Below are 14,337 nucleotides of genomic sequence, written 5' to 3' on the forward strand. Positions count from 1 at the left end.
CTCCTGGGTTCGAGCAATTCTTGTGCCTCAGCCTCCCAAGCAGCTGGGATTGCCGGTGCGCACCACCCTGCCTGGCGAATTTATTGTGTTTAGGCTGGTCTTGAAGTCCTCAACTCAGGCAATCCGCCTGCCTCAGCCTCCCAAAGTGCTAGGATTATAGGTGTGAGCCATCAAGCCCGGCCTGCGCATGTGAATCCTGTACGTGCTCCTAAGCCTCTGGATCTGGGCCTTAATGATTCCTGTGCTGATCATCCCACTGACCTCTCCTGAGATTTGATGTGGTTCTTGGCCCAGGGAAGTCCTTTTCTCAGCAAGGACCTCTGTGCTAGGCCTACTTGCATCACTGTCCTTGGCCTGTTCTTGGTCATGTTCACCCACTGGCCAGTACTGACAGGTCTGAGTCTTGGGAAGTAGGCAGCCCCTCTGTCACCACCTCTATCTTCCCTGACCTCAGGGACAACTCTGCAGCCGCCTTTCCATCCACTGTAAAATCTCAAATTCCCATGTTTGTGGCCCCTGCTCTGTGTTCCTCTCCAGATTCTGTGTTCCCTATCTTATCCCAGTGGCTGTATGTTAAAAAATGAGCTGTTCACCTTACAGCTACTTTCATGTCTCCAGATTTGTGAGTTTATCAAGGCATGTTCTCCCTTCCCTCTGTTTTCAGTTAGAATCTTTTCAAGCCAGTAGTCCAGAAAGCCAGTTCCAACTCCCTGGTGTTTCTGTGACCAGCTCTCCACTCCCCGGGCTTCCCTGTCTTCCAGACATTAGAAAGAAAAGGTGTGCTGCCCCTCCTGTGAGCCCATCGCAGAGGCCAGGCTGGCCCCTCCTACCCTGGGGAGGAGCTGCCCCATTTGCTGCCTTGACAGCCCATTATTCCCAGGATAGGAGCTTCTCCAAAGGACTTTAGTTTGCACACTGGCCATCAGTTATGTTCTTCTCCACAAATCTGAATTCCTTTTTAAAACAAGACACCGGGTTTAAAAAAAAAAAAAGTTTCTACAGCAAAATTTAAAGCCAGGCCTTCCCTTCCCACCAGTCTTTAACAATCAACAGTCACTAAGTCTTGTCCCAGTTTCCTTGAGGTTTAAATGGGACATTTTTCCCACCTTGGAGGCTCTGACCCCCAGCAAGAATTCTGGCAGTTTATGGCCCCTTGGTGTGAATGGGTCCCCACCTCCAACCCCTTCTGTTCTGTCCTTTATTCCCAGTCCCTCCCCTGTTTCTCCCCTAGGCTCTGTACTAAGCTGTGAAGAATAACTGGCCTCTAAAAGCCTAGAAGTGCTATCCCCCAATCAAAAGACAGCAGCTTTTCCCTCTCAGAGGAAAGTACCTAACCAGGCATCAAGCATCTCCTTGAATTTTCCTAATATGCATCACCCTCCCCCTTCTCTCTCCTGCCCAGCACGTACCCTCTCAGGTTGCAGAGAGAGGCTTAGTCTCCACCTCCCCACTGAGCACTGTTTTTGCCTCCCTTGAAGCAGCAGCTGCTGTGGAGAGAGCCTGGCCCTGCAGTCTAGACCTGGACTCCAGACCCAGCCTTCCCACTCACAGTGGCACCTTTGGGAGCCTGTTTCCTCCCCTGCAAAATGATTCCATGGAAAACGGATTCTGAGTCTGATCACTATGACTGCACACCACTAGCCTGCCTCATCCTCTTATCCCTCCTTTTCTACAGCACCAGCCGGCCGCGGGCCATGGCTATCCTTGGAACGGAGGGTCGAGGCTCCTTCTCCTGCCCTAAAACCAAGACTGATGGGAGCCCCAAGGTAACTTGTCATATAATGGTAAAGTTACTGATGCGGAATAACTTTCCCAAGGCCTGAGGTCATTGACTCTGAGTGATGTACTACAGTCACTGATCCCAGACTGACCCTATTAAAGTCAGGGACCTAAGAAACTTCCACCCTACTGACTTGAGGCTGGTTAGCCCCTAACCCTTGCCCCCTTTTTCCTTTTTTCAGAGCACAAGCTCTCCAGTAACCACTTATCACCTGCAGCGGGCACTCCCCGGGGGCATCATCCTCATCGAACTGGTGTTCCAGGTAAGCAGGAGGAGCACTGAGTGGAGAGAGTCAGATGCACCAGCCTCTCACCCTCCTGATCTCATCTTCACTCTTCCTTCAGGGCTGTTATTTCTGTGTCAAACAGTTTGCCCTGGAATGTTCCCGAATCCCAATGGGGCAGGCTGTGAACTCACAGGTATGTGGCTGAGGTGTGGGCACAGTCATTGTACCCCAGTGTCCTGTGGGCAGCATGGCTCCATGTCTTATCTGCTGGGCAGCAGAGTAATGTAGTGGGTAGGCTGGCCCAGTGACTGATCCAGTGCTGCGGCCTGGCTAGGTCAGTGCTCATTCTGGTGCCGTGACTGCGTGCTGTCAGTCATCCAGAGCAGGTTTAGCTGTAGCCCTGAAGCAGTACAGTGCCTGGTCTGGCCTGTGGTCATCTAGAGTCTGTGGCAGACCCTCGTGGAATCCGGGATACAGGAAAATGGCCCAGTCTCTCAAAATGACCCTAGTTTCATGGAAACAGTTACAATATGATATGAAAAATGGAGGCTAGAATGGGGAGGCCTTCCCACAGAAACCAGTCTGGCAGAGGGCGTTCCACTGGGCCATAGCAGCAGGGGAAGTCTTTCGCTTCTTCACAGGGAAGAAGGAAAATGTGTATTGGGCAGCCAGTGCAGCCACACCCTAACCCTGTCTCCTGCTGCTGCCTCCCCAGCTATCCATGCTGTTCACAGAGGAGTGTGACAAGGTGCGGGACCTGATGCACGTGCACTCGTTCAGCTATGACTTCCACCTGCGCCTCGTGCACCAGCACGTGCTGGGTGCCCACCTAGTGCTGCGGCACGGCTACCATCTCACCACCTTCCTGCGACACTTCCTGGCCCACCACCCTGATGGACCCCACTTTGGCCGCAATCACATTTACCAAGGTGAGTGCCCAAGGGCAAGCCAATAAACCCAAAAAAAGAAGAGGCCACAGGTGGCTCCAGGTCAGGGCTGATGGGACGACCTCCCTGGACACATGGGCCCATGTTGTTAATTACCTCATGTCACACATACCATGTTCCCATGTTTCTATCCTGTGACTGTCTCTCACCAGAGCTGGGACCCCATGTTACCCGTCCCTGCTCTCTGTTCTGAGTCATTTTTGTCCTGTCTCTGTGTTCCACAGGAATGCAGGAGCTCCCAAGAAAAGCAGACTCATTCTGCCTGCCAGTCAGAGCCTTAGAGACTCCCATCCCTGTGCCCCACCAGATCAGTGTGTCCGTTCTAGGCTTAGTGTCCACTGTCTATTACTTACCCTTCAGGGACACTGGAGCTCCCCACCCCACTCATTGCTGCCCACCAGCTGTACAACTACGTGGCTGACCATGCCAGCTCTTACCACATGAAGCCACTGCGAATGGCCCGGCCAGGGGGCCCAGAACACAATGAGTATGCCCTGGTGTCAGCCTGGCATAGGTAAGGCTGGGAGTAGCATCCAGCACGCATGCTGCAGGAGCTGCGGTTGGGGCACACTTGCAGTAGAGAGACCTGTTTTCTGGGGGCAGAAGGGGTGAGAACCCCAGTTGACATCTCCCCAACCTGTCCTACACAGCTCTGGCTCCTACCTGGACTCTGAGGGACTTCGCCACCAGGATGACTTTGATGTGTCTCTGCTTGTCTGTCACTGTGCTGCACCCTTTGAGGAGCAAGGAGAGGCCGAGCGGCACATTCTGCGGTCAGCAGTTCCCCTATCTCAGACATGCCCATTTCCCAGCATGCCTCCCACCCTGCCCTGTGTGTCTCTTGCTGTGACCGCCACTCTCCTGCCCTGCTCCCTACCCCAGGCTACAGTTCTTCGTGGTGCTCACCAGCCAGCGAGAGCTCTTCCCCAGGCTCACTACTGACATGCGCCGCTTCCGGAAGCCACCCAGACTGCCCCCTGAGCCAGAGGCTCCTGGGAGTTCAGCTGGCAGTCCTGGGGAAGTCTCAGGGCTTGTTCTAGCCCCTGGACCGGCTCCTTTGTTCCCACCACTGGCTGCAGAGGTGGGCATGGCACGGGCACGGCTGGCTCAGCTGGTACGGCTGGCTGGAGGGCACTGCCGTCGGGACACCCTCTGGAAGCGCCTCTTCCTGCTGGAGCCGCCAGGGCCTGATCGACTACGGCTAGGGGGGCGCCTGGCCCTGGCAGAGCTGGAGGAGCTCCTAGAAGCAGTCCATGCCAAATCCATTGGGGACATCGACCCCCAGCTGGTAAGGGACTGTGGACTCCAGAAAGAGCTGGGATAGCTGCCAGGAATTCCACTGGCACCCAGAGCAGAGGGCACAAGAATCTGAGGTGAGTGGAACAGCAGACTCAGGCCTGTGGCTCCTCCCCCAGGACTGTTTCCTATCCATGACGGTCTCCTGGTACCAGAGCCTGATCAAAGTTCTTCTAAGCCGCTTCCCCCAGAGCTGTCGCCATTTCCAAAGCCCAGACTTGGGAACTCAGTACCTGGTAAGTCCCCTTGACCTTCCTCTGAAAAGGGAAACACAGCAGAAACCCTCACCAGACAGATGCACCCCTCTGCCTGAGCAAACAAGCTGTGCTCTGGAGGGAGGCCTAGACAGAGCAGGACTACACAGAAACACATAAAACCCTTCGAGTACTGGGCATTGAGCCACAGCATGTGATTCTCAGCAGCTCTGCCCTCAGAGACTCACCAAAAACACAAACCTTGGCTTGAGATCCCGAGGGCCAGGCTCTGGAACTGACAACCCAGGGAGCTCTCAGAACTTCATCAGTGGTTGGTGTCAGAGGCTGGAGCCCCAGAAAGGACCCCTTGGGCTTTGAAGCCTTGTGACTCAAAGTGTGGTCCACAGACCAGCAGCCACAGCACCTGGGAGCTTGCTGAAATGCAGGCTCTCCAGCCACACTCCAGACTGCTGACTCAGGATCTGCAGGCTAGCAGTCTCCCCAGGTGATTTGTGTGCAAACTGAAGTGTGAAAGCACTGCTGTAAAGGACAGGTAGAGAGAAGAGAGCTATGGTGGTGGGCCCTAGCATGGGGCATTAAGGAGCCTGCAGAGATGGGCCCGGCCAGAGCTGAGGTTCAAGAAAGGAGGAATTTGAGAGAAGACTTCAAGTGAAAAAGTAGGAGTTGGAGTCAGGTAAGGAGTCCTACTGCACAGTGCTTGTGCAGAGGATTCATTTCAGGGCGCAGGAAGGGTCTCCTAGGGAAGCCTATGTCAGTTAGGATGAGGCTGCACTAGGTTGTGAATAAAGGGGGGTGCACCTGTGGGCAGTGGGAAGGCTGGAGCAGGAGTGGGTTTTGGCGAAGGGTAATGAGTCCAGCTTGGGGCAAGCTGAGTCTGAAGTCTAGAAGGCCCTTCACGGTCTGCAAGGCCTGTGGGCATCAGGATTGCAGCTCAGGCGAGTCCTAGGCAACAGCTCTGAACAGGCGGTAACTGAAGCCTTGGGAGAGCAAATCATCCCACTATGGGTCACCAAGCGCAGCATTCGGGAGCTGACAGACATAAGGGGACAGGACAATCCCAGGAGGGGTCAGAGAGGAGACCCAGGACAGGAGGCCAGGAGGTTGTGCCAGGGGTACAGTGCTCTCCATTGATTGGCTTCAGTGTGCTAGGCTCTGTTTGGGGCCTCCAGGATCAACTATTACCCCTCATTCTGACACAGCTCAGACAGGCTGACCGGAAAGCCAGCAAGGATGAGGATTGAGGCTCAATTTGGAGACACAGTCCTATGTGACCTTGGGGTACAGGTGGGGTGAGGGATAGAGATGGAAGTAGGCCTCTCCGCATCCTCCCTTCACCTCAGGACCTCTGTGGGAGGGTCTTTGCCACCTCAGGGGGAGACAGACCTCAGTCCCCTCCTCATCTTTTGCTGCAGGTTGTGCTGAATCAGAAGTTCACTGACTGCTTTGTGCTAGTGTTTCTGGACTCCCACTTAGGAAAGACGGTGAGAACAAGTAGGGGGCTTTGTTTCAGCCTAGTGGGAGGCCATATCCCAAATGCTCCGCCTCAGAGCCTGTTGAGATTGGGGTCCCCACCCATGCCCTTCTCTCACCAGCACACCCCCACGGTGTTCCCCACAGTCTCTGACAGTGGTTTTCCGAGAGCCCTTCCCAGTGCAGCCCCAGGACAGCGAGAGCCCCCCTGCCCAGCTGGTCTCCACCTATCACCACCTGGAGTCTGTCATCAACACAGCCTGTTTCACTCTCTGGACCCGCCTCCTCTGAGGGAGTGGACTGGACCACTGAACGTCACTATTCCTCAAATCATAGGTCTACAATGTTGCCCGCCAGAGGCAGGACCGACCAGCCCTTCTGGGCCCCAGGATAGGCCAGACACTGAGTGACACCAAAAGCTTTGGGACTATGTCGGGGGTCTGCTGCCCCAGCCTGGCAGCAGGAACTGCCCTCCCCAAACACCCACAGCCACTGACCAATCCAGGACTCCATCCCCTTACACCTTTTGGGCCCTTTTGGGGCACTCCTTTCTGCCCACCTGCTAGAGTCCTGGGAGTTGCAAGCACACAGGATTGCAAGCACTCACCCCCTAGAGCTCCATTGCCTGAATCCTGCCGCCAGCCTTTGACCACTGTCAGCCACCTACGCCCCTTGAGCCCTCAGGTCTTCATTTCCCACTTGGACATCACTGCTGGACATTCCCATCGAGATAACACCTGGGTTCCAATCCCAGCTCTTCCTTTGAAGCACCTGGGACCACTGTCAAGTCTCTGCTCTCGGACCCTGGGTTTCTCATCCTTTAATGAGGAGGTGGACTCAGAAGCTCTCCCATCTCCACAGCAACCCTGGCATTGGCTTCTCAGTGGGAGGGAAGCAACAGAGAAACTGAAGTGTTAGACACTGTGTGTCCCCCCACCCCATAACAGAGATATATGACAGTGTTCAGCAGGTCATCTTTAATGCAGAGGAGACAGGATTTCACTTGCTGTCTGGAGGCACATGGGTGGTGTGCAGGCCCTCACTGGCCAGCCTCTGGGTGGCCTCGCCTGTCCCAGTATGACCGTAGCCAGCTCAGGCCCTCTACTGTATCTCCTGTAGGGAGAGAGAGACCTTGGCATCTCAGCCCACATGGAGAAAACAGCCCCTGGCCAAGTTCTTCCAGAGCTCCCTTCCCCAGGGCCATGCCTCACCTTGAGGCCGGTACTCGCAGCCCACAAAACCTTTGTAGCCTTCATCTTCCAGCAGTTGAAACAGATAGGGGAAGTTCAGCTCTCCGGGGCTGCTGGGCTCCCCTCGGCCTGGGACCTGTGCCACCTGTACGTGCCCTGGGGACAGATGAGGACAGATGTGGGGTCTGGGCTCCTGCCAGGGCCTGAAGGAGAGATGTGGGGATTGAAAGGGTGAAAGAGCAAAGAAAGCTCCTCTCACCAACAATGGGCAGGAACTCCCGGATGTTTCCTGTCAGGTTCCCATCCATGATCTGCCAGTGGAATATGTCCTGGGGAAGAGGATTCTACAGTCCAAGACCCCATGGGCTCCGCCCTCCTTCCAAGATTGAGAGACCGGGCTCTCTGCAAAGTACCCCCTTTCTTCCACTTACCATTTGTAATTGGAGGTTGGGTCTTCCCACCTTCTGTAAGATGGCTGCCGCTGGAAGAGAAGCCAGGGAGTGGGTCATGAACCTCAAGGAAAGCACAGGTATCCAAAGGGACAGAAGGATCCAGAGGCCTGGGGTCCTACCCTGCTGGGGCGTGTCCAGGAAGTACTGGGGGTCAGTGATTCGGGTGTTGATGGGCTCCAGCAGTCCCACGAGGTCCTCCTAGCAGCATGTCAGGTGCTGTGAATAGAGCTCCTTCCCAGGTTTGTCCCCCATCAGTCACTGGTCAAGGCCCTCACCTGTCCTTCTGACCTAGGCCGGCAGCCAGCCTCGTGCCTCACATGCTGTCTCCACTGGCACCCCTCCACTCACATATGTGAGTACGTGTGTCTGTGTTTCCACCTTTCTCACCTGAGCCAAAACCCCAGCTGCATGCCTCAGATTCTCTAGAAAAACGGTCTCCATCTCAGCCTTGATTGCTGCCGGGTCAGCCCCCTGGGGTACTCGGCCAGCCATCAGGTGGATCCTGTGGAGAAGATAGCCTGGAGGCTTTGCTTTCCTTGGCTCTCTTTACAACTCTCCCAGGATTCCCTGACTGTGCCGGCCTCGCCTGTCTCCCCAAGTCTCCGGTCCATGGCACCTGGGCTACGATGCCCAGGCATCCAAGCACTTTCAGAGACACTTCAGTGACGGCGGAGGGGCAAGCCCTCTCCCAGACACCTCAGCGTCCACTCCCCCCTCCTCCAGTAATTTGCACCTCTCCTTCCCTCGGTCCTTCTCAACATACAACCTGCAAAAGTCTCACCTTTAAAAATTATCCTGACCCTTGCCCATCTCAGGTATTTCATGCTGCTGTTTCTATTTCCTCTCCTCCCATCTACTTCTTAGCCTCTTCCCATCTGTTTTCTCCCCTATCATTCACCATAGTGATCACATTGCCAGTTCCTTCTGAGCCTGTTTGGCCTCTGCAGGATTTGGCATTTGATCAGCCCCAGTTTGAGCCGTCCACCTCCTCCTATCACCCAGATCTTAGCCACATTCAGCTCCAAGCCAACATTCCAGGCCTCCCCACCCCAACAGGCTACCCTTCCAGCCTCAGGAACGCTGCTGAACACACCAGGCCTCCTCTTGCCACAGCACCCTTGCCAGGAATACTGTACCTCCTGCCCATCAAGCAATGCCCACTCCTTCAAGACAGTCCAAGCATCACTACCTGTAAGCAGCTTTCTCTGATCCAGACAGGGTTAGGTGCCTACCCTGCTCCCACAGCTTCCTTGAATAGGCCTGTCCTCAAATGGATCACTGCGTAGATTTACTCTCCTATCTCCCTAGGCAGACTGAGCTCCCAGCATGGAATCCCGGCATGGGGTGAACATGAAAGAGTGGCAAACAGACTGGCACAGGACAGATAAAATTAAAAAGGCAGTTTACAAAGGGCCAGGACCACAGGGGCGGAGATAGGCCAGTGGGCTCAGACTTTTGAAACTCTGGCGTCCTCGACGCCCTTAACCTGCGGCAGGGTCATGGGTCACAGAGGGGTGTGGGATGGGAGGGTACCTGGGACAGCCCAGGGCCTTGGCGTACCGCACCGCCTGCTCCAGCCCCTCTCGGAAGGCCGCCTGTCTCCCGGGTACGGCCCCCAGCCCCATTTCCCCCTTCTCTTGATCTCCTGCAGAGAGAACGGGCCTCAGCCCTCAGCTCGGGCACGCACGCCCCTGCCCCTCCAGCCCTCCCGGCCTGCCGCGCACCCGGGGGCGTGTTGATCAGCACCAGCCGTAGCCCGGCTTCCTGCGCCGCCCGCGCCAGCGCCTCGGGCGGCTCCGCGTAAGGCCAGGCCACCTCGGCGGCCTCGAAGCCCGAGCTGCCCGCGGCCTGCAGCCGCGCGAGGAGGCCAGGGAGCTCGGGGAATAGCCAGGACAGATTGGCGGAGAAGCGCAGCGGCGCCATGATGTGGGAGGCCGGACCGGGCAGAGGCCGCGGGCCGCGGAGGCGGCGGGCGGGGCGGGACTCTTCGTGCTGGCCCTGCGAACAAAAGCGCACTGTTCAGGGTTAGAAGAAGCGAAGTGCTGTAAAAACCCGGGTCTTCGCGGAAAGTGCCTTACGTTAGCTGGAGAGGAAGCGCGGGGAGGGGCGGAGGGGCGGAGGGGCGGAGGGGCGGGGCCGGCACCAGGAGGAGGTGGGGAGGCCGGGCCCCGAGTCTGAGAGCCGGGCGCGGGGCAAGAGAGCTGCCTGAAGGCGCGGTTGCAACCATGGGACGTGCACTTTAATACTGAGTCTCTCTTCTGATTGTAAAAATGCTATCTGTTCATGAAGCAGCATTTGAAAGCTGTATGACCAAATAAAGCAGCACTTTCATACCACAAGTTTTCACACCACTTCCCGTCCAAATTTTAAAATATGCCATTTTTTCTTTGAAAATTCTGATCATTCGGTGTATGCGGTTTTATAGGCCTTTTTCATGGAATATTATTTTAACGTTTCCAATAGCCTTCAAAGTCAGCGCCGTCGCTGCTCATTGTCGCACACCTAAGCACCAAGTCATTATTGTACTCCGTGGACGGCTAACGCGCGCGCACCGCAAGCGCACTTTCATGCACGTCTTAGTCCCTATCTCGGACTCTTTTTCGAGTCCTTTTCTAGAGTTGTCCATCACAGTGTTTGTCCGTTCACACCGTTTGTCTTTTGCAAGGGAAGCCGCCCCATTAAGCAGCTCTGGGTGAACTGTCCCCTCTTAGCCTTAGCCTCAGCTGATTGGACCAGGGAGGTCATCTGATCACAGGGCAGCCAATCCATAGACTGGCCAAAGACCTCTCACTTGCGTCGCTTGCCGAGATAATCTAACCAATCAAGAGTTCAAACAAGGAAATGCTAAGAGTCAACAGGTGGTGTTACTGGAAGATGACTAGGCTGTACAAACGAAATAAGGTAGAGCGTCCTATGGTACAAAAAAAGCTAGAGCGGAAAGGAGCGGGGAAAAGTCCTGTGAATAGAGGCAGCACACTGAGAAACTCCTGCAGTCGCAGGGGTGCCCAAACCCATAGCTGCTCCCAGGTGTGTGCACTTAAGGCTGGGATGCTTAGACTTCCCTGGGTTTCAGTGTCTGTATACCCTTTTAATGTTTCTTGAGATAATTTGAATGATTTTACTTTCATCTTCAATAACTCAACTGATTGGGCAGGTACTTACGGGTAGAATTACGTGGTCAAAAATAGGAACATATTTAAGTTACTGATGTGCTAAATTTCTTTTGAAAAATGTAGATTTATGTCCCAACAGTTCATGAGTAAACGTCATATTGATCTATCGTCTGTGCTAACTTTGACAGAGAAGCTGAAAATGCAACATTACGAACACCCAGCTCCCACTGTTCGTTCTGTCAATGCTCAACTCCATCTCAAATGAGGCCAACTCAGACATCAGGGATCCAGCCTGATCCCGTAGTGAACTCAAATGCTTGGCAGGTTCCGTCTCTTCAGCTCCGCCTCCAAGAACAGACTGCCACGAGCTGACACTGATCACCTGATTTCTTGCCCATTTGAAGCTGGTTTTGCACTAGGACCTTTGCCTTGTCCTGGAAGGTGTTTCTTGGGTATAGTCCAATCAAGATCTCACTAAGTTTATCATTGTAACCAATCCCAACTTTAGTGTGTTTGCAATCCAAAATTGTAATTCCTTTATTACCATCTCAATGTTAATCCCCTAGTATGCAAATTTTATTTATGATGTTGAAAGCACCACCATCTGCTGAGCTCTGCGTCAGGAACAAAATGTGTCGAACTCCCAATGGTCCACCCCTTTTTTCCTTGGACATCTCTTAGGGCAGTAAACATTATGTATAAACTAGACATACATGACTCACGTTCCCCCTAATTCCCTTACAACACCTTCATATTATATGCCAAGATAAATATATAAAGAGTGCAATGTCCATGAAAATTATTTGTTTTATTCACCTTTATCTGTGTCTTAGGCCACCTTGCAACACAGCCATGACATTAAGTTATCACAAGTCTTGATTATTTGCATTTGACTTCTTTTTGGCTTTATTGTGCTTCACAGATACATATTTGACTTTTAACCAAATAATTTGCACAGGTGTGATGTTAAAGTAACAACAATTTGTAAATAGTTGCATGGATAATGGCAAAAACTAGTACAGAGTTCAGAGTCTCAGTCGATCACTGGATAGCATTTGGCAATGCAGTAAAACATATTAGAACTCATGTGAAATGCAAATCAAAACCTCAATGAAATTCCATTTTATGCCTTCCAGATTGGCAAAAATAAAAAAAGACATTATCAAATATTGGATAGGATTTGGAACAACTGCTGATAGGAGTATAAATCACTATAACCTCCTTGAAAAACAGTTTGGCATTGTCTCTTAAAGCTGATATGCCTTTGAGCCAACATTCCTTGCCCAGGTGTAGCCCCTGAAGAAAGTGTTGCACAAGTGTACCAGGAAACAAGTAAAGTGATGTTCACAGCTGAACTATTCATGTAGCAAAAAGATGGAACTAACTCAAATGTCCATCCATCCATATATAGATGAGTTGTATAACAGTATAGCCATACCATGTTGTGCAAGAGAAAGCTGGTGGCTCAAATGATAAAACTGAGTGTGTTGTTGTATTAGGGCAATATATGAAGACCTTAGTGAAGTTTGGTTGGAATTGAAAAACATCATTATGAAGGCATCAAGTAGATAAGTCTCAGAAACATAATCTAGAGGAAGAAGCAAATCACAGAGAAATATATACACTGTGATTCCATTGATACAGAGTCAAAGGCAGGGAAAACCAACAGGGTCTTGTGTAGGAATATAGACATCTCTGGAAAAACAATGACGAGTAAGTGAATATTTATCACAAAATTCAGCATGATGGTGATGACCTCTAGAGGAGGAGCAAAGAGGATGGCATTGGAGCCTCTGAAAGCATTAGTTATCCCTTCTCTTACCTTGGATAACACAGTCACGTATGTTAATGTTACTAGTCTTCTTTAGAGCTAACATATATTTTATAAAGATCATTTTGTATCTGTTTTATATTTAATAAAAACACATCTTTGAAACCTGTATGCATTACTGCCATCTGTTAGCACATTTGATATATATGAACATCCTCATTGTGGTATCATTATAGTCTCAAGATTTTTCTACAGGTTCAGCTTGTTTGTATTGTTTGTCTGGTTTGAATAATAATGACTACTTTTTAGACTCAACTTGTCACTGCTCAGTATGGTGGTCTTTATTGTATTATCTGCCCAGAACCTGTGGCAGACAGCCTGTAAAATGGTCCCGAATGGGTCAGAGGGAGTGGCTCATGCCTGTAATCCCCGCATTTTGGGAGGCTGAGGCAGGAGGATAACTTGAGCCCAGGAGTTTGAGACCAGCCTCAGCAACCTAGTGAAATCCCATCTTGACAAAAGTATAACAATTGGCCAGGCATTTGTGTGGCATGTGTGTGCAGTCCCAGCTACTCCAGAGGCTGAGGTGAGAAGATCACTTGGGTCTGGGGGATCAAGGCTGCAGTGAGCTGTGATTACACCACTGCACTCCAGCCTGGGTGACAGACCCTGTCACATAAAATAAAATAAAACTGATTGACCATTAGCAAGATTAACCAAGTAAAGAGGAGAGAAAATCCAGATAGCCTTACTAAGAAATGAAACAGGAAATATTACAACTGACACCACTGAAATACAAAAGCTCATTCAAGGCAATTATGAACACCTTTATGCACATATACTAGAAAACCTAGAAGAAATGGATAACTCCTGGAAAAATACAGCCCTCCTAGCTTAAATCAGGAAGAATTAGATACCCTGAACAGACCAATAAGAAGCAGTAAGATTGAAATGGTAGTTTAAAAATTACCAACAAAATTAAGTCCAAGACCAGACAGATTCACAGCAGAATTCTACCAGACATTCAAAGAACTGGTACCAATCCTTTTGACACTATTCCACAAGACAGAGAAAGGAGCCCTCCCTAAATCATTCTATGAAGCTGGCATTACCCTAATACCAAAACCAGGGAAGGACACAACCAAAAAAGAAAACTACAGACCAATATCCCTGATTAGCATAGATGCTAAAATCCCTAACACGATACTAGCTAATCGAATCCAACAACATATAAAAAAGATAATCCACCATGATCAAGTGGATTTCATACCAGGGATGGTTTAACATATGTAAGTCAAAAAAAAGTGATAACACTACATAAACAGAATTTTAAAAAATCACATGATCATCTCAATAGATACAGAAAAAGCATTCAGCTAAATCCAGCATCCCTTTATGATTAAAACCCTCTGCAAAATCTGCATATATGGGACATACTTTAATGTAATAAAAACCATCTATGACAAACCCACGGGCAACATAATACTGAATGGAGAAAAGCTGAAAACATTCCCTCTGAGAACAGAAACAAGACAAGGATGCCCACTCTCACCACTCCTCTTCAGCATAGTACTGGAAGTCCTAGCCAGAGGAATTAGACAGGAGAAAGAAAGGGCATCCAAACTGGTAAAGAGGAAGTCAAACTGTCCTTGTTTGCTGATGGTATGATCATTTAAATACCTTGAAAACCCTAAGGACTCCTCCAGAAAGTTTCTAGAACTGATGAAAGAATTCAGCAAAGTTTCCGGATATAAGATTAATGTACACAAATCAGTAGCTCTTCTATACACCAACAGTGACCAAGTAGAGAATCAAATCAAGAATTCAACCCCTTTTACAATAGCTGCAAAAATAAATAAATAAAACACTTAGGAATA

The 14,337-nt window shown here is 51.0% G+C and overlaps 2 protein-coding genes across 7 annotated transcripts in view; one reads left to right on the forward strand and one right to left on the reverse strand.

Annotated features, from left to right (window-relative positions):
* The window catches only part of SZT2 (SZT2 subunit of KICSTOR complex), a 57,769-nt gene extending 50,869 nt beyond the window's left edge, over window positions 1-6,900 (forward strand). For both annotated transcript variants that reach the window (XM_074380670.1, XM_003936949.4), the window contains 10 exons: window positions 1,676-1,766; window positions 1,962-2,042; window positions 2,125-2,199; window positions 2,722-2,935; window positions 3,314-3,467; window positions 3,604-3,726; window positions 3,836-4,241; window positions 4,369-4,485; window positions 5,877-5,945; window positions 6,082-6,900. In XM_074380670.1, coding sequence (XP_074236771.1) covers window positions 1,676-1,766; window positions 1,962-2,042; window positions 2,125-2,199; window positions 2,722-2,935; window positions 3,314-3,467; window positions 3,604-3,726; window positions 3,836-4,241; window positions 4,369-4,485; window positions 5,877-5,945; window positions 6,082-6,225 — 1,474 coding nt within the window. In that variant the 3' untranslated portion in view covers window positions 6,226-6,900. The remainder of the gene's footprint in view (window positions 1-1,675; window positions 1,767-1,961; window positions 2,043-2,124; window positions 2,200-2,721; window positions 2,936-3,313; window positions 3,468-3,603; window positions 3,727-3,835; window positions 4,242-4,368; window positions 4,486-5,876; window positions 5,946-6,081) is intronic.
* Window positions 6,897-9,695, reverse strand: HYI (hydroxypyruvate isomerase (putative)). Of its 5 annotated transcripts, none has more exons than XM_010347469.3 (9): window positions 9,655-9,695; window positions 9,301-9,574; window positions 9,110-9,221; window positions 7,964-8,078; window positions 7,696-7,774; window positions 7,556-7,605; window positions 7,384-7,453; window positions 7,146-7,280; window positions 6,897-7,047 (listed from the first exon to the last, which is right to left on the reverse strand). In XM_010347469.3, exons 2-9 carry the CDS (start codon window positions 9,497-9,499, stop codon window positions 6,974-6,976), a joined length of 834 nt encoding a protein of 277 aa, XP_010345771.1. In that variant the 5' UTR covers window positions 9,500-9,574; window positions 9,655-9,695; the 3' UTR covers window positions 6,897-6,973. The 5 variants fall into 5 exon arrangements, with proteins under 5 accessions (XP_010345771.1, XP_074236774.1, XP_010345773.1 ...); XM_074380673.1 differs by lacking the exon at window positions 9,655-9,695 and adding an exon at window positions 8,638-8,739 and having other exon boundaries at window positions 9,137-9,221; window positions 9,301-9,599; XM_010347471.3 differs by lacking the exons at window positions 7,384-7,453; window positions 9,655-9,695 and having other exon boundaries at window positions 7,146-7,327; window positions 9,301-9,599.
* Window positions 9,696-14,337: the final 4,642 nt, after the last annotated feature.

This window comes from Saimiri boliviensis, chromosome 11, assembly GCF_048565385.1.
Source record: "Saimiri boliviensis isolate mSaiBol1 chromosome 11, mSaiBol1.pri, whole genome shotgun sequence".
NCBI lineage: Eukaryota > Metazoa > Chordata > Mammalia > Primates > Cebidae > Saimiri > Saimiri boliviensis.

What these genes read in the sequence shown, in the direction of transcription:
- HYI (XM_074380673.1), bottom strand. Translation starts at nt 9,499, where the DNA reads ATGGCGCCGCTGCGCTTCTCCGCCAATCTGTCCTGGCTATTCCCCGAG. An exon ending in GCTGATCAACACGCCCCCGG is followed by an intron (nt 9,222 to 9,300) that starts GTGCGCGGCAGG and finishes TTCTCTCTGCAG; the next exon opens with GAGATCAAGAGAAGGGGGAA. An exon ending in CTGCGAGTACCGGCCTCAAG is followed by an intron (nt 7,048 to 7,145) that starts GTGAGGCATGGC and finishes CTCTCCCTACAG; the next exon opens with GAGATACAGTAGAGGGCCTG.